General features: G+C 43.9%; 1 protein-coding gene across 1 annotated transcript in view; it reads left to right on the forward strand.

The window, feature by feature from the left end:
* The window catches only part of STAC (SH3 and cysteine rich domain), an 80,147-nt gene that overhangs the window by 43,954 nt on the left and 17,772 nt on the right, over positions 1 to 18,421 (forward strand). Inside the window, exons 3-5 of the mRNA XM_080975952.1 lie at positions 12,874 to 12,974; positions 14,986 to 15,067; positions 16,944 to 17,059. Coding sequence (XP_080832078.1) covers positions 12,874 to 12,974; positions 14,986 to 15,067; positions 16,944 to 17,059 — 299 coding nt within the window. The remainder of the gene's footprint in view (positions 1 to 12,873; positions 12,975 to 14,985; positions 15,068 to 16,943; positions 17,060 to 18,421) is intronic.

The following is an 18,421-nucleotide window of genomic DNA, read 5'->3' on the forward strand; positions in this document are numbered from 1 at the left end:
TGCTTCATCCAGGCAATGAGGAACAGCTGTGGGAGAAGACTGCTGCCTTCATGTCCTGTGCAAAGTTGGTTCAGCTTTTTAGGCAGGGTGAGGCCCTGCCTGCGGGCGCCCTGCCTGCGGGCGCCCTGCCTGCCACGCTGTCTCCGCCGGCAGCAAAGAAGCGATGCCACCAGCAGACCATTTTGGGGCAACTCAGCCCCCCTGTCTGATACTCTGCTAGCAGCAACTTATGGAAATATATTCTGAAGGCACTCGCTGAATGCTGCAATCTGTCTTGAATCCGAAGGCTGGCAAGGAGTGAAACTATATATATAGCGGCTAGCGTTGGTGCTCTGCTTTCCCTCAGGGGAAATGGCACTAAATTGTGGGCGTGTTTTGAACAATGAAAGCCAGTTTGACCCTCTTATTAGCAAGGCCATTCTCTACTTATGTGTGCAACGTGTATAGTATTTAAAATACATTAATACTAAATGATCATGATCACACAGAGGTAATGCTTGGGTATAGGTGAACCAAACATAAAAGCAATAGTTTTCTCTAGCACTCAAGAGAGGAAGCCAGAGCAGCAATTCAGATGCTGGAATTCCATACTGTATAGCTTTGCCTTTAGGTCTAAGGACACTCTCTTATGTTTGCAGATGGCTGAACTGATATGACTTCTGCTTTGGGTTGTAAGGGCATTGCATGCTTGAGTCCCTGGACTGGCCCTTCCAGCTGTGCTTTATGTTTGCCTTAGAGGGAATTCCACTGACAGGGATTGCAGGCTGCAAACCATCAGACTCTTTCTCTAGAGGCTAGAGAAGGTAGCTGACAGAGGGCTACCAGCTGGTGGGCGCTGTAGTTCAAAACACCTGGAAGGTCTCAGTTTGGGGAAAACTGCCCTAAGTCATTACAAATAAAAGGTGTGTCAGAAGTGTTTGCTAGGCACAACGTCATGAATATTATAGCTGAATTTGTCTGCTGTGTCTTGGCCTTCTTGTTACATACATTTTGACTGTGTAAAATTTCATCCCTTGTGGAAATTCAGGGACAATTATGAAGCAGCTTCTTGATGAGTCTCTTTTAAGTTTTTACTCTCAGGATTGAGATATATAATTGCTCCTAAATGCCTGTTAACACGCACAGAAGCACAGCTGCATGACCGCACAGACATACAGAAGCAAGTGCAGACCACTCAAAATTCAAAATGTTTATTCGGCTTTACGCCCACCATAAAACACAACACAACAAAACAAATCGAATAAAACAGCGGACTCGCACAAGCCATAAGCAATACAATACAGCTCACAGCACACAAGGACAGATATTAACAATTCAAAAGAAAAATTTAAGATTAAGATTAAGATTAAGATTAAAAATTTAGGCACTACGCTAAAATCAATATCTGATGTCATTATAAAAAATTCTTATATCAATAATCAGCTAACATTCCATTCCGTCTCTTGTACGAGAGGACGGCTGTTAGGAATTTAGCAACCTGAAGGGTAATATAAGGATCCACATCTTGAAGAACCCAGGCAAGCTGTAAATCTACTGGTTTATCAGCCATAGGCTGGATTATGGAGTTTAGTATACTAGCACGAGCTGAACTGTACATAGGGCAGATAAACATAACATGATGTAGAGATTCCGATGTTTTCATTTCACAAGCACACATTGAAGAGACTTGGCCCTTAGTGAATCTATGTCTCAGCACGTTTGTTGGAAAAACATTGAACCTAGCTCTAATGAAGGCATAACGGTGAGACGCGGTCATAAGCGATGTTAAGTAAGACGGAGCACGGTAGATTGGGGTTATGCCGAAATTTAACGGCGAGCAGGCTCCACCACCAGCTAAGAAATTTTGGTATAGCTCCACATCATCCAGCCTTTGATTTACACACCTTTTTGCCACATTTAGATCCAGTTTGAGCAATTCAGTGGGCGAGATCTCATAGGACAGCAATTTGGCATGGATTTTTCCTGACCACAAATTTGTGAAGTCATCCCGCCACATGCATTGAATGAGATAGTGGTTCGGGAGTTTATGCCATAGGGATATCCAATAGATCAAAACTCTCCTCCATAGAACTAACTCCACTGAGGGGATCTTCATTTCTAAGCGAATAGCCGCATTACTTACGCATGTTGGTAATTTTAGAAGTCGGCGTAAGAATTGGCTTTGAAGCGACTCTAAAGGTGAGAGGTTAGCAAAGGCAGCCCATAAAGGTGCAGCATAGGCCATTGTGGCCATCACTTTGATGCTATACACTTTCAAGGCCGCAGGGATGAATAAGGCCCCCTCAGAGTAGAAAAAACGGAGGAGGGAGTGTGATAGGGCTTTTGTCTTGTTTTGAAGGTATTCAACGTGCGCTTTCCACCCTAAATTATATTGAAAATAAATTCCTAAATATTTAAATTTATGTACTTGTTCAATTTTCTTGCCCTCCAATTTCCATGGATAAAGTTGTCGACTCCTTGAAAATATCAGTACTTTGGACTTGGTGTGGTTGATAGACAGATGATTAGAATGGCAGTATGTCGCAAAAATCTTTAGTGCCCTCCTTAAACCCACTCTGGAGTAAGAGAGTAGTACCGCATCATCTGCGTAGAGAAGTAAAGGACAACGATAATCTGCTATACGAGGGGTGTGGATAAATTTTTGTGAGTCGGCTAATGGGTTCCTCATATCACTAATAAATAAGTTAAAAAGAAGTGGCGCTAAAATACAACCCTGGCGTACACCCTTGTTTACTGGCACTGGGTTAGTTAGGTCACCAGCAGGGGATAATCTCACCCTGGCCACGGACCCGGCATGAAGTTGGGAGATAAGCCACAGGAGCCTTCTTTCTATTCCCCAACCGGCAAGTTTATCCCATAGTAATTTCCTCGGAATACTATCAAACGCAGCTTTCAAATCTATGAAGGCTGCGCAAAGTTGGCCCCGTCGAGGTGTTGAGTATTTCCGGGCTAAGTGATAAAGAATAATTGCCTGGTCTGTTGTGGATCGGTTTAATCTAAATCCAGCTTGCTCATGCCCAATCAGGTCAGCCTCAACTGACCACTTCATCAACCTTGCCAGCAAAAAACGGGCATATATTTTCCCAATGGACGATAGCAGACTGATATTCCGGTAATTCCCTGGGTCACCGGGAGGGCCTTTTTTGTAGATAGGAATTATAATGGCCTCCTTCCATGTTCCTGGTATTAAGCCCGTGGCATTTATTGCGTCAAACGTTTTAGCTAAAATCCCTGCCCACCATGCAGAATGTAGCTTTATAGCTTCAACAGGGACCAAATCTGGCCCAGGGGCCTTACCAGTTTTCAGCTCAGCTATCAATTCTAGGATTTCAGCAGGGTCGGTATTGGGCCAGACGGGAAGGGGGTTAGAAGGACTCCAGTGAGTGGACGGAGCTTCTGCCACTGAGAAATATTTTCTCAGGAACTGCTCCCATGTAGGGGCCGGGATCACCGTTAAGGGATATTTTGTGTTTCTTCCCTTTATTAAGGACCAAAATTTCCGGGAGTTATGAGATTTTGAGGCAGAAATTATATTCTGCCAGCGATTTAAATGCCACTCCCGTTTGGCCAATTTCTGGGCCTGTTTGTACGCTTTTTTAGCCAGGGAATAAGAAGGAGGTAAGGCCGGAGCTCCAGAAAGTTTATAGTCATTATATATTGTATGTAGATGGAGTCTGGCAAGTTTACAAGCGGAGTTGAACCAAGGGGCGCCAAATTTAAAATAATCATTTTTAACTCCATAGGATGGAGAAGTAAAAAAGCGAGTTAAAACTTCTATCAGGCAAGAAAAAGAATTCATACAGGTAATAGGGTCACGCGGGACTATTCCTATGTCCGGCTGATCCCCAAGAAACTTTTCTCGGATAAAATCCGTATATCTAAGGGCGAGGGCAGGGGACCATCTAGTCCCCTTTATTTTAGTGGACGACTCCACAATCACCGGGATTGGGTGGGAGCGCTCGAGCAACTGCCAGTCAACACATAGCTTGGTTGTCAGGGGAAGGTGGTCACTAAATTGAGCATTATCAATTTTAAAAGAGGTGACATTCAAAAATAGATCCCGGGAAACCAATACATAGTCGAGAACACTGTTTGATTTTAACCCCAGGTGGGTGAACTCTCCTGGTATATCTGGAGGACACCTGCCATTTAATATAATTAAATTAAGGCGTAAAGACCACTAATTTTTAACCTAAAAACATTTTAATTAAAAATTGGATGGGACGTATGATATGCAGGCTGGAAGAAGTTTCTTTATTAAATCAAATAAATAAAAAGTACTCCATGATATAGCCAGTAAAACTTCATTATCCAAATTTCAATTAACCTAAATGCTATGCTAATTTTTTTGCAAAGAGCATTCCAGAAAGTCTCAGAATTGGATTAGAAAGGATCCGAGAGTTAAGGCTTGGGGCACATTGAGATTTGTGCTTTGCCTGCTCTCCTTTGACATCATAGAGACGATCTTGCCAAGAGCTGGATGTCAGTGTGAAGAGAATAATCTCCAGGACCAAAACAAGTTGTCACATTTATTAATGAGTCACTGTTTGCTGTGGCCTCTCACACAATTTTAGGAACACCTCCAAAACATCCAGCCTCATGCTGAATTTTTAAGCCTTCCATTACAGTATGGGGAGGGGCTTCTTTCACAGCAGACACACACACAAAAATACCCATCCCTGTCTAACTATGTGCATTGAACCATTATTTGGCTGGCGAACTACATTGCAAAATTCAGAAGAGTGTGAATTTTGAAGGATGGCTTTGATTTGGTTCAATGAATTATTTTGAAAGGTGCGAATTAGGTAAATTCGCCTTTAAATGTGAACGGAGTTGAATTTCTCCCTGACTCTACTTGTGATCCTTCTATTCACATTTATTCAGAAAGACGCCTCACTGAGTTATATCTGAGTAAGGTATCGGAGTGGACCCATTATAATTAGTAGACCTAAGCTAGTGATGTCCATTAATGCCAATCAATCTTCTGTGAGTATGATTAACAATGAATACAACCCACTGTGTTCAGTGGGGTTTACACTTGAGCAACTGTGCATTAGAAAGTTCTTAGATGTGGATCATTGTCTTTAGAAGTCTCATCATCTTCAAAACATGCACCACTTACATTCTTGTAGTGCTTCAATCTAACGAAAGACATTCCATAAATTAAGTCAGGTCACATTTGTACTTATGTAAAATACAAAATAATTGCTTAAAGGTAAAGGGACTCCTGACCGTTAGGTTCAGTCGTGGACGACTCTGGGGTTGTGGCGCTCATCTCGCTTTAGTGGCTGAGGGAGCTGGCATATGTGGCCAGCATGACTAAGCCACTTCTGGCGAACCAGAGCAGCGCACGGAAATGCTGTTTACTTACATCTAACCAAAACAAAAGTGCCATTGCTAAGTACCTTGAAAAAATAGGTTGCTTCTTTGGATTCCATTGTGTAGATCAGAATGCCTGTCTTCAGGTCTATACTGGCCTCTGATTGTAGAACAAGCTGTAGGTGGAATGGTAAAGATCAGAAAATGGAACATAAACTGTAATCTGTACTACAATACAGAAGAAGAAATGATAGCAAAATGTAAACTATAGTATTCAAGGGGATTATCCCCCCCCCCCCCCAAATTTGGGGAAGCCAGGCAGACACATGGCAAAGGCTGATCTCAGGCTACATGGCTCGTGCTTCGGCCTGCACAGTTGGATAGGACAAAACTTCAATGGTTAAAGGAAACTCCATTTTAATGTACAAAGCCTGCCTTTGCGCCCCACGGTGCATGTGTGATGACAAGCCTCTCTCTGAAGCTGTTACGAACATATCCTCAGGTAACAAACGGCAATAACTAACAGAAATATAAAGAGGTCTGTGCATTTAGAATTCAGCCTGCCAAGGTCCTTGCAGCTTACTTCTTAAAACGGATCTCTAGTCCCAAAAGGAAAAGGATGGTTCTGGTTTTGGAAGAAAGATGAGTGTGCGCAGGTCTGTAGTACTGCAGACACAGAGAGCGCAGATGGGTGTTCCTCCCTGAAAGCAGTAAACACACAGCATTCTTTTGTTCCGTAAAAAATTGCTGCTGCATTTGTGGTTATACATGTTTGAGTTAGGAGAATAAAAAAGGATTGGCTTCTACCCGTGATATCATGAACCTGTCATCTCACCCCAATCTCCAAAAAGGTTGGCTATCCCCCCCCCCCCCCGGGCATGAGTCAGAAACACACTTACAAACATAGATGTGGCATTTAAAAACAATACTAAAATAAATGGTGGATAGGCTGCATGACTCACAAGGGGAAGACATGGGGCTGATTCAGCATTTGATTACCTACTGTGCTCATTACAAGTTGAAGCTCCGGGGTTGGGGAACACATACAGCAATCAATGAACCCTCAGAAAACTTTTTTCTGACCTTCGTCCACTCAATGGTTGTGGGAGGACAAGGGTTGCAGCAGGCCCAGCTTCGACATGCATGCATTCCTTTGAATGTATAACTGTACACGTAGAGTGCTCCCTCCTTTCAGAAAAAGCAGAGTTTTGATCATGCAGGGAAAAGCCTGGCGCTCCTAGCAGGGCTGCAAATGAATCCGCAGAGTTCAGAAGTGAAGACAGCATTTGCCATCCTGTTTCCACCTCCTCTGTGCTTCAGTGAAGGTCTAAAAGGGGGTGGAGAAAGCTCTTGAAACTATGCCTCAGCCGTCATCCAGAGTTCCTTTTGTTACCTCTCCCTTCTTTTACGACAGTGGTTCTCAACCTGTGGGTCCCCAGATGTTGTTGGACTACAACTCCCATCATCCCTGAGCTCTGGCCTTGCTAGCTAGGGTGATGGGAGTTGTAGTTCAACAACATCTGGGGACCCACAGGTTGAGAAAGGCTGCTTTACGACATGGGTAGGCAACTTAAGGTCCGGGGGCCAGATCCCGCCCAATCGCCTTCTAAATCCAGCCCGCGGACGGTCCGGGAATCAGCGTGTTTTTACATGAGTAGAATGTGTCCTTTTATTTAAAATGCATCTCTGGGTTATTTGTGGGGCATAGGAATTCGTTCATTTTTCCCCCTTCAAAATATAGTCTGGCCCCCCCACAAGGTCTGAGGGCAGTGGACCAGCCCCCCGCTGAAAAAGTTTGCTGACCCCTGCTTTACGCTCACGTACTCACAGCTCTGGTGACCAGCACACAGCGAACATACCAGAAGCACTTCTCATGTACACACATCAGCGTTAGTGGCACTGAACTCCACAAAGCATGGAGGGGAGACTTGGGTTTCCAACTGTTCGGGGACAGGCAGAGGACACAAGGGAATCATGACTGCCCACAGTTCCCTCATACCAGCTTGCTGTGCCTCTTATCAGTTTGGAGGATACCTCTCTCCTTCTTACTTGACAGCAAGCCTGTCCAGCTGGCGAGCCACCAGCCTGAATTCAATCTGTCAGGCATGGATTGCCATTCCTCCTTTTTCCCCATCTCCAAGGAGGTAAGAGATTTGTCAGAGCCTTGGCTTGGCTTCATTAGTCAGCCCAAACTGTAGAGGCCCCACTCTCTGGTGTTTGAGCACAACGCACATCAGTACATCAGAATCAGCACATGACCACAAAGCATGATTGTTGCATGAAGTATAAGGTAAAGGGACCCCTGACCATTAGGTCTAGTCGTGGCCGACTCTGGGCTTACGGTGCTCATCTTGCTTTATTGGCCGAGGGAGCTGGCGTACAGCTTCCGGGTCATGTGGCCAGCATGACTAAGCCACTTCTGCCGAACCAGAGCAGCGCACGGAAATGCCATTTACCTTCCCGCTGGAGCGGTACCTATTTATCTACTTGCACTTCATGCTTTCAAACTGCTAGGTTGGCAGGAGCTGGGACCTAGCAATGGGAGCTCACCCCGTCGCAGGGATTCAAACCGCCGACCTTCTGATCAGCAAGTCCTAGGCTCAGTGGTTTAACCCACAGTGCCACCCGCGTCCCTCCGCATGAAGTATACCTTGGTTCTAATACAAGCTTCGTATGGAAACATTTGATGAACAGGATTGGTTTAGGTTTCATTTATGACTTTGCTCTATTCATTCAAAGCAGTTATCAAGAGGTGGCTTTCAAGTAAAAAAAATACACTATTTTAAAAACACAGTTTAATAACGACTGCTCTAATTGTCTCTAGCACGAGCCCATTCCAGCTACTTGAAAGGCAAGGTAACCTCATCCCTGAAAACCATCCTATTAGTGAGGCTACCATTTCTTTAGTTATTTTCTGCTTGATAACCTCCTTCCCCCAAACCCTTAATTAGGTATCTTATCTAGCTCTGTGAAATCCAATACAGGTTAAGAGCTGGTTTTACAGCTGGTCAAATTAAAAAAAACAAACCAGCATGGTTGAATTTCAGAGGGAGCTTTAATAATCTCGTACAAATCCCTTCCTCCAATCTTGCTCTGTTCATTCAAGCGGGCTCCTTACATTTCTGCAAGTAAGCGAGGCTGATAGATTGCCTGAAGTAGCTCTGAGTAAAACCACATCCAAACAACCTCAGTAAGAGGACGGCCATCAGAAAGCAAAGGGGTTGGTATTCTTATGTCCAGTCTTTTGGTTTCATTACACATATAGAGTGGTTGGGGTGCTAAACCTGTTCCTGGAATATATTGCAAGGGGATAGTGCGTTTCCAATCAAACCTTTATTGCTACAGTTAGTGACCAGCATAAAAAAGCAAAATAAAAACACATAATCCAGATGTGTAATTTAGAGGAAAATAAAATAAAGAAGCATAGAATAAAGTAACTAATCACCTATTCTTCCCTAAGGAACCTCTCCTTGTCACATGATCTCTGTCACCTGATATCAACAGCTGGCTGAGGTATAATGAACTCTTCGACTGCTCAGACATGTGTGGGAAGGAGGAGCGTATCTTGTGTGGTGTTAACAGCACAAAACAGATCTGGAGGCAAGTGCCAGAAGAGCCAAAATACTGCTTGCTCCTTCGTGGAAAGGGGCTTCAGAAAATATATTTTCATTGCAGAATTCTGCTTTATTACAGGAAGATTTATATATACAAAAGGATGCCACACCGTGTGTTGCCAGGGCAGCTGTGCCTGAGGGCAGTTCAACAGATGAAGCATCATTATAAAGTTGAGGGAGCATCACCCAATGGATTTCTGACTTGGCATGCAAACACTTATTTAGGCAGATCAGTGGGAACAGGGTACACCAGAGCTTCCCAAACTTTTCATGTTGGTGACACACTTTTTAGACCTGCATCATTTCGTGACACACTAATTCAGTTTTACTAGCAAACCAGAGGTTAAACCTTTGCAGCCCCTGGAGGAGCGTGGAGAGTGTTTGCATGAGACAACTACACACTGCAGCTAACACACAGTTTGGAAAGCTCTGGGGAACACCTTTGAATAAATAAAAGGAGCTCTGCTGGAGCAGACCAATTGCCCACATTGTCAAGCATCCTGTAGCCCACAGCAGCCAACCAGACTGTCGGGATCTCCGCTCGGCCAAGCCAATAAAGCTCATTTTCCTCCGGCGGAGTCTTTCGGAATCGCCTCCAACGTGATTAACGACCTGAGCCTTTGATGAGGCCTCAGGCACATTCCCATCCAGCAGAGAATCACAGCAGCACGCGGAATTGATGAGAATTATGGCTACATTGCAAAGAGTTTTATTTTCCTAACTACGCAGACGAAAAACACTTCCTCTCTCTGTGAGAGCAGACAGCAACTGAACAACAAAGGAACAGGAAACCACTAACGTCACATCCGTCTCCTGTCTCCCGTGAGACTGCCAACAGTATGGAATGTGTGGAATGTAAACAGAGTCTTGTGACTCCAAAGCATTGCTCAGTGGCAAACAGAAACTAACACAGACGCCCCTCAGAAGCCCACAAACAGGGCATGAAAGGCAATAGTCCTGTCATGCTGTTAATTCCCAGCATCTGGCACCGACAAAGGCATACTGTATCTGGTGGATGCATATAGCCATAATGATTTGTAGCCGTTGGTGGCTTTTTGCCCACATGAAATTATCTGATCCCCTCTTAAAAAGCATCTTTTGCCTGCCCTGGCTCTCTAATAACTGACTATAATGCACTCTCCCCATTAGTGCAGATGAAAGGTCCCACTTCCATCCATCAGATGCATATTCTCATATGGCAGCAGCTTCTTATGTGGATCCCAGTGTATTACTAATCAAGGGGCATGGCTGTCTTTGGAAAAGGAAAAATGGGAGAGGGAAGCTGCTAGTTGCCAAAGCTTCTTTATTCCATAAATTAAATGTTGGGGAGAACAGCAGTTCAATGGTAGAGCATGTGATTTGCATGCAGATGATCCTCAGCTTAATCCCTGGCATCTGCAGTTTAAAGGATCTAGCAGCAGCTGCTGGGAAGTATCTCTGCCTGGCAAACACAGCCGGCCCTACCATTAGGCAAAGTGAGATTATCATCTCAGGCAGCAAACGCCGGGGAGGGGGAGACAGAAGCAGCCCTCAGCTGTTGCTTCTAAGCCCCCCAGGTATTTCCCTGTTGCCACATGGCCTGGCCTGCTGTCTCAGGTGCAGCAAAAGGATCCTATACCCTCAAAAGTGTACAGTGCAGTCATCTTTTGTATGTGGAATGAGGAGATGCCACCTTTATATCCTTTGCCTCAGGCAGCAAAATGTATTGGGCTGGCCCTGCTGGAGAACCACTGTCAATCAAAGCATACAGTTCTGGGTTAGATGGAGAAATAATCTGGAACCAGTGTGCCAGGTCTTGCCCCCTAAGCAAGACAGAGGGTTTTTAAGCTGTCCAGCATGTTTTCAGGGATCTAGGAGGCACTTTCGGAGCCCAGCAAGCAAGGCAGAGAGCTTAAAAGTTCTTTCCACACTGGGAAAACCCTGCACAAAAAGAGTTTTTAATCTCTCCACCTTCCATGCATTTAATTTGTGCGATTTGAACTGGCCAGCTGCATAAAAGTTGAAACTGCACGTGTTAAACGTGTGTACATTGTAAGTTATCCGCACTCTTTGGTCGTGCTGCTAAGAGATACTTAACAGACCTGGCTTGAGGCGTTCCTGGCTGGAAGCATTAAGTTAATGGCATTAACTTTAGGAATCTCTTTTTCTACAGAACCCCAGCTTAGAGATGTGAAACCACAGGCTTGGGGGAGACCCCAAGATGGCATCCAGACTGATAGATGTACACCCCAAATCCTGTAACAAAGCAACCATTCTTCTTCAGGGGCAACAATTGCACAAAGCCACACAAAAGCAAAAGTTTGCTTGGCTGAATTAGTGTATTGACATTGGCCCTGAGGAAGATGATAGCTCAAATCTAAAAGTGCACTGGATTATAGGATCAATAACTTACAGCGCCCAGTGGCTCCCTCCCTGCCCCTCACACCCTCCCCATCCTTCCTGATTCAGAGACAGTCACACAGAACAAAAAAAATGTGCAAAGAACAATCCTTTGCCATGGCCCCAGAGATGGTATACAGATGTGCCTTTGATGGATGTGAGTCTTTCTTCTGTACTGTGCAGAAGTGATGAGGATTAGCCATAGGTACACCCTGTTCCAACTGAAAGATGTGACTCAAGAAGCACAGTGCATGGGATTTACAGAATCAATACCTGATCATGACCAGATGCTTCTTGTCTCTTTTGTGTCAGTAGACTGTACTGCTAAGAAGCCTTCCCTCTTTTTTCTTCTATTTCTGGATCAGGACCATGATATATTAGACCTCAGTTCCACACACACTTATCTGGAAGTAAGCCCCATTGAGCTCAGGTGGGCTTACCTCTGAATATTTTTATTTTATTTATTATTATCATCATTATTATTTCTTTCATTTTTATACTGCTTTATATCTTAAGAAAAAGCCTCAGAGTGCTTTGCAACACATTAAAACATCAAATAAATCAACCCAGAACAAACATTACTGAACAAAGTCAAATATAAAGTATACATTCAAAACAACATAATTAACGGGAAACTAAAATATTACCATAAGGATTTCAAAATAAGACATTACAAAGGAGGGCAACCAAAGTATGCATGTTTAATGCAGCAAAATCAACAACAGAAAATTATCTTAAAGATTTCAAAAGAAATCATGACCAAAAGAAGTCAAATAGAAAATGCACATTTAAAACAGCATAATTAGCAAGAGAATAAAATAGGCATATAATATATCTGCTGCCAATCCTGCCAGTGGTAGTTCATGGCAGACAACAGCTGTGGAAGCTCAGACTCGATGATCTGGGTCTGCACTAAGAGACAGCCAAGCTGCTCTCTGATCTTTTCAGCAGCCTGAGCTTTTGTAGCTGGAGTCAGTCTGGAATAACAGGGAGCTTATTAACGTTTATTTTTAAAAGTTGCTATCCATTCCTGCCCTTTAAGATACTCTGAATGCAGATATGATAAACTAAGGTATGTTGCCCAAGTACATCTGTTCTTAACATCACATCTGCAGCGACTAGATGTTCTAGGATTGAAGAAAGAGGGACAAAGTTAAAAACTGGATCACTTGGGCTATATTTTTTATTGTAAAATCTAATATTGTATTCATTTATTACAACTATGAAGCCAATTGCAAATCAAATCATGGTTACAACAATGGATAACTTTTCCCATAAGACACAGGGTTATGTTTTGAGAGGCAATTATGATTTGCAGACAAGGAGCTCTTTTTCTCAGCTGAGCTGTAGTGTATTCTTTTAGAAAATAAAGAGAAAGTAAACCATCCCTTTGTGGGTGGGGGGACCAGGCGTAGGTCTGTGGATTCTGCACAGTTGTATTAAGACTGGAGGTTTGTGAAGTACTGTAAGGCTGAGACCTGTTTGAGCTTTGCAGGAGGTCACTTGGATGCATGGAAACTATTGATATTCTGTAATTAAATTATTTCTGTTCCTCTGACAGGGACAAACGCTAAACATGGACTGCGCTGCAAGGCATGCAAGCTGAGCATTCACCACAGATGTGCAGAGAGCATTGGACAGCAACGCTGCATGGGCAAACTGGTAAGGCAGTAATTGGATGATTATATATATATATAGAGAAGGCAGTAATTGGATCAAACACAGCCACAAACCAGACTGGGCAATAGATATGGCCCAGCAGGTCCCACCTAATGTCTTGGCTGAATTGAAGAAACACACAGTGCTTAGAAAAAGATAATCCAGCAAGAAACTTATTCTAGGCACAGAATTCAAAAATCATACTCCGAACATGCCAGCCCTGAGAAATATAGACTCTTACAGGCTCAGTTAAACAAGAGTTGTTGCTTTTCAGACAGGGCTACAGCAGGGATGGCTTCAAGACTGGGCATTGTTGGACATTTGCCAAGGCCCATATTTCTACGGCGGGCTCACTGCTTATTCCATAGTCTCCAACTGCCCCCCAAATGCCAGGACCCATGCTGAAAACCCTTAAGCCATCATAGCTTCTCACTTTGTCATGCAGAATCCCAGATTCCCAAATGCAAGCCTTTCCTACTGCCAACGGCCAAAACAAAGCCCTCAAATCTTTCTCCACCTTTACCTTCATTGCTCCTTCCATCTCTTGGCCAGGGAAAGAGCAAAGCAGCAACCTACTTTGGGTTCTCATTTGCACACCCTTGCAAAGCTGCTCAGCATGGTCTGCTCTGTGTCCAAACCTCTTAGGTCTCTGCCCCTATTTCTTTGCATTGCTCCCTTGCCTTCCATTGCCAGTTTCATTTGGGAACCTGAAGTGTCACTGAGCTGCCACCCACCTCCGTGTGTAGCGAGCAGCCTCTTTGGCTTCTGCTTTGAGAGAGATGCAGAGATCTGATCCTGTAGCTTGGCTCTCTTTGTGGCTTAAAATGAACTGGACTAGATTCCTAGAGAGGAAGGGGGTTTGAGGAGATGGGGAGGGGTCCTCCAGAGCAAAAACGCCTCCCTTCAAAACCCCTTCCTGCCTGGCTACTCCTGTGGATGGGGAAAATGGCATTTATCTCCCCCATGAGCTAAATTGATGGCACCTTCTGAAATCCCATTTTGTCTCCCCATTTTGTCCATTTGGGTGAAGCTGATCCATCCAGGATTCACCACACCACAGAGTGGTTTTTGCTGGCAGAAAAGAAACACCTACTGCTTATACAGGGAATCTGCTTTGCATAATTAGCACCTAGTTAGTCAGATCTAATTTATTTGCTTTATAGCCTTAGACACCAAGTGAGGCATTTTTATACACTAGGCTTTTAAATCTTCTAATTCAGGCTGGTCTTTTTTTATTAGCTGCTTTGTATTTCTGGGTTATAAATGATGTTTTATTGGCACAATTGAGCATAGAAGCTTGCCACCCCACCCCACCCCCACAAAAGAGGACATCTACCAGGAAGGGGAAGCCTTCAAAATATTTCCAATTAAAAATGAAACATACTTCCCCTCAGTATGAATGCTAAAGTACAAAAATTAATTTATATGTTCTTGTGATCTGGATCCCATGCAGATCCAGCAACAGGAAGGAATTTACAGCTTTCAGCTTTGCAGTAAAAAGTAAAGTTGCCCCAGTAAAGCAGGAATAGGGAACATGTCAATGCTGTTGAACTCCAACTCCCATCATCACGATTGACTCTGTTGGTTGGGACTGATGGGAATTTGAGTCCAACAACCTTGGGAAGGCCATAGGCTCCTGACTTCTGCACTAAAGAATTAGCAGATACAGTGGTACCTCACATTACAGATGCTTCAGATTACAGATTCCGCTAACCCAGAAATAGTACCTTGGGTTAAGAACTTTGCTTCAGGATGAGAACAGAAATTGTGCTCTGGTGGCACGGCGGCAGTGAGAGGCCCCATTAGCTAAAGTGGTACCTCAGGTTAAGAACAGTTTCAGGTTAAGAACGGATCTCCAGAATGAATTAAGTTCTTAACCCAAGGTACCACTGTATACCATATTACTGTAGCTTCATTGTACTCCCGCTGAACCTAGCAACCCCATTGAACTGAATGGGTCGTGATTGCCTTATATTCATTCTGTCTCTCGCTCTCTCGTTTGCTCACTCTCTAGCCCAAAGGTTTTCGCCGTTACTACAGCTCTCCACTACTTATTCACGAGCAATTTGGTTGCATCAAAGAAGTAATGCCTATTGGTAAGTTCAGACAGAGCCTTTATTCATTAATGGTCCCCGCTCCCCAATTCTGGAAGTTGTAGCGTTCATTGATATCGCAAAGGCTTCTGTGCCCTTTTGCGAATGATGCTTAATCACAGCAAGACTTTGACTGAGTCCCTGCCCAGATAATTCCCTCTGGGAGAACAAAAACTTCACAAGGTTAGCAAACATCATTTCATTCCACAGAGCAAGAGTGGGGAATAATCATTTTCAGTCTCTCCAAGACAACCTTCATTGGAGGCCACATGCCAATGGTGGCTGGGGCCAAGGGCCAAAGTAGGCAGAGCAACAAATGTAAGTTTCACCTTTGTGCAGTAGGCTAGTTTCTACAGACACTCCTCTCTAACCTCCACCCAGAGGCATTACCAGAGTTCACAGGTACATTCCTGCCAGGCAAAAAGACACAGAGTCCAAAGCAGAGCCAGTGAGAGGCATGTAGGGAGAGGAGGCATGGCCTGGGAGAATTCTGATACAGAGTCCTGGAGAGTTATATTTGGCTCCAGGGTCCGACCTTCCCCATCCCTGATGCAGAGGTTGCGAGGCTCAGAATGCCATAAAGAAACAATGCTATCCAGGGTTGTAAAGACTGCAGAGAGAATAATTGGGTGCACTCTTCCCACCTTAGATCAAATCTATGCTTCCAGGTGCCATAAGAAAGCGGCAGAGAAAGCACAGGATAGTACGCACCCCGGAAATGATCTCTTTCAGCTTCTGCCCTCTGGAAGAAGATATAGGGTTATAAAGGCCAGGACTAGCCGCCTGAGAAATAGTTTCTACGCAAATGCAATTCTGGTTCTAAACGCAGCATAAGGGGTCTCTATAGTATAGTATTTTATAGTATAGTATAGTATAGTATAGTATAGTATAGTATAGTATAGTATAGTATAGTATAGTATTTTAAAATGGGGTTTCAGAGTTTTTAGGGGGTTTTGAATGTTTTATGTAGTTTTTAAGTAGTTTTATGTAGTTTTTATGTAGTTTTATGTAGTTTTTCAATTTCATTGTTCTGCATGGGACAATGACAATAAAGATATCGTATATATATATTGTATAAGAAAGTGACTGGCAAATAAACTTAATCAAATTACAGAGTAAGAAGCTCTAAGGCGTGGATTTCAAATGAATGCAGAGGTCACAAACCAAGGTGAGGTCTCAGGTGACAAATCTGGGATGCCATGTAAGAAACAGAACTGACCCATGGAGCACAAAAAAATAGTAGCATTTCTGTTTTCTGCAAGTCACATTGAAATGAGTAAGAGTTTACCAAGTGCACTAGCACTGTGAGCTTCCCAGTGGATTTGGGCCCATATTGATCAGTGGGAGCAGTTAGCATTTAGATTTTTCCATCACAGGCACCTGAATGTCTTCGGCCTTCCTTGAATGAACTGAAAGTCAAAGATGAGGAGCAAGATATGGGTTGCCCACGTCTTGGCAAAATTAAAAGTAGTCACTGCACAAGCCTGGCACCCCAAGTCATCCAGTGAGTGCCCATTTGGACATTAGCATCCCTGGTCCTGTAATGACATTCTGAACCCTTACAACACATTATGGGTTTGTTGTTATGTTTCTTACTGTTTATTTGATCCATTGTGAGCTACTTTGAGCAGAGTTTTGCAGAAAACTGGCATACAATTAAACAGGTAGCGCTGATACTGATCACATTGGCTCTCTTTCCAGATGTTTGGCAGAGACCTGGTTCCTGGACTTGGACCCTCTGCTGAACATCTGTTTTGGTCCATGGCCCAGGTGGATGTTAGTTTCCATCTTGAAAGGATAAGCAATATTTTTCAAGGAGGAAGAAGAACACTTTTAACGTCCTATCTTTTCTCCCTTCTTATCTGTGTTTCTTTTGCAGCTTGTGGCAATAAGGTTGACCCCGTCTATGAAACACTTCGCTTTGGAACTTCCTTAGCCCAAAAAATGAAGAAAGGCAGTTCTGGGAGCAGCTCAGATTCACCAAAAAGGAACTCAGTAAGTGTGCTGTTTTGGGTTGTTGCCAATTTTTTCCATAGTATATCCACCTACTTTCCCCAGAAAGGACTTGGGTGCCTGGTTACGTGCCACTTCTTACTATTAGTTACTAAACCTTTTCTGCAGGCGCCTGATTTCTTTGGGAATGATATATACTGCTTCACTGCCTGTACCTTGGTTGGTAATTTAACATTCTCTAATAAAAAAATAACGATCTGAGCATCCTCACTCATAATTACTCTGCCTGACACAGTGCTGATGGTGGTTTTTCAAACAGTGCCACCAATTTATTAGGGGTTCATAGTAGGCAAAAAAAGAAGACAAACCCTTGCCCCAATTTTAAAATATTGGAAAAGATGGACAGCAGAAGAAAGGTACAGACAATGATAGTAAATAACAGCGAGGCAGCAAGAATGGGAGAGGCGATGGCAAGGAGGCGTTGATGTGAACAAATGCAGCTATTTGCACTGAGGGTTTTGGACTAAAAGGTTTGTGGCAACGAGGAGGCATATGATAAAGAGGATGAGGTAAAGGTAAAGGGGCCCGGGACCATTAGGTCCAGTCGTGGCTGACTCTGTGGTTGTGGAGCTCATCTCGCTTTACTGGCCGAGGGAGCCAGTGTACAGCTTCTGGGTCATGTGGCCAGCATGACTAAGCCGCTTCTGGCGAACCAGAGCAGCGCATGGAAACACCGTTTACCTTCCCACCTTTTTGACGTGCTTTCGAACTGCCAGGTGGGCAGGAGCAGGGACCGAGCAACGGGAGCTCACCCCGTCATGGGGATTCGAACCGCCGACCTTCTGATTGGCAAGTTCTAGGCTCTGTGGTTTAACCCACAGCGCCACCCGCATCCCAAGAGAATGAGAGGCATCACCATAAAGTTGCTCCGGGAGAGAATTCCATGCATAAGGGGCAGCAACTCAGAATGGACAGAATAATTTAAGATGTGAGATCTTCAGGTGGGTGAGGATGGTAGAGTTGATGGAACAGCACCGCCATCAGAAACCCCACACAGGTGGGCTTTGACACAAATTCCATAGAATAAAAATCCACCCTCAGTAGAATCTGGCTGGCATAGCCAGCAGAATGAAACAAAAGAACAGTCTTTAAATGACTCTGTAAGAGAGAGAGAAACAGAAACAGAACAGATGGGAAATCCCATTTTATGGGTTTGATTTAGAACACTGATAGAAAAACAAGGCCAGAACTATTTTTGATAATTATGGGGAAGCCAACAGTCTCAAAAGACTTGAAATGCTTACTTCTGCAAAAGGGATTCACTGTGCGCTGCACAGGTAGGATTGTGAATGATCACCAGCATTTCTATTTAAAAAAACCCGAAAAACAGAAGCTTGGACCTAC

The sequence above is a fragment of the Podarcis pityusensis genome, assembly GCF_964106645.2.
Source record: "Podarcis pityusensis genome assembly, chromosome: 12".
Taxonomy (NCBI): domain Eukaryota; kingdom Metazoa; phylum Chordata; class Lepidosauria; order Squamata; family Lacertidae; genus Podarcis; species Podarcis pityusensis.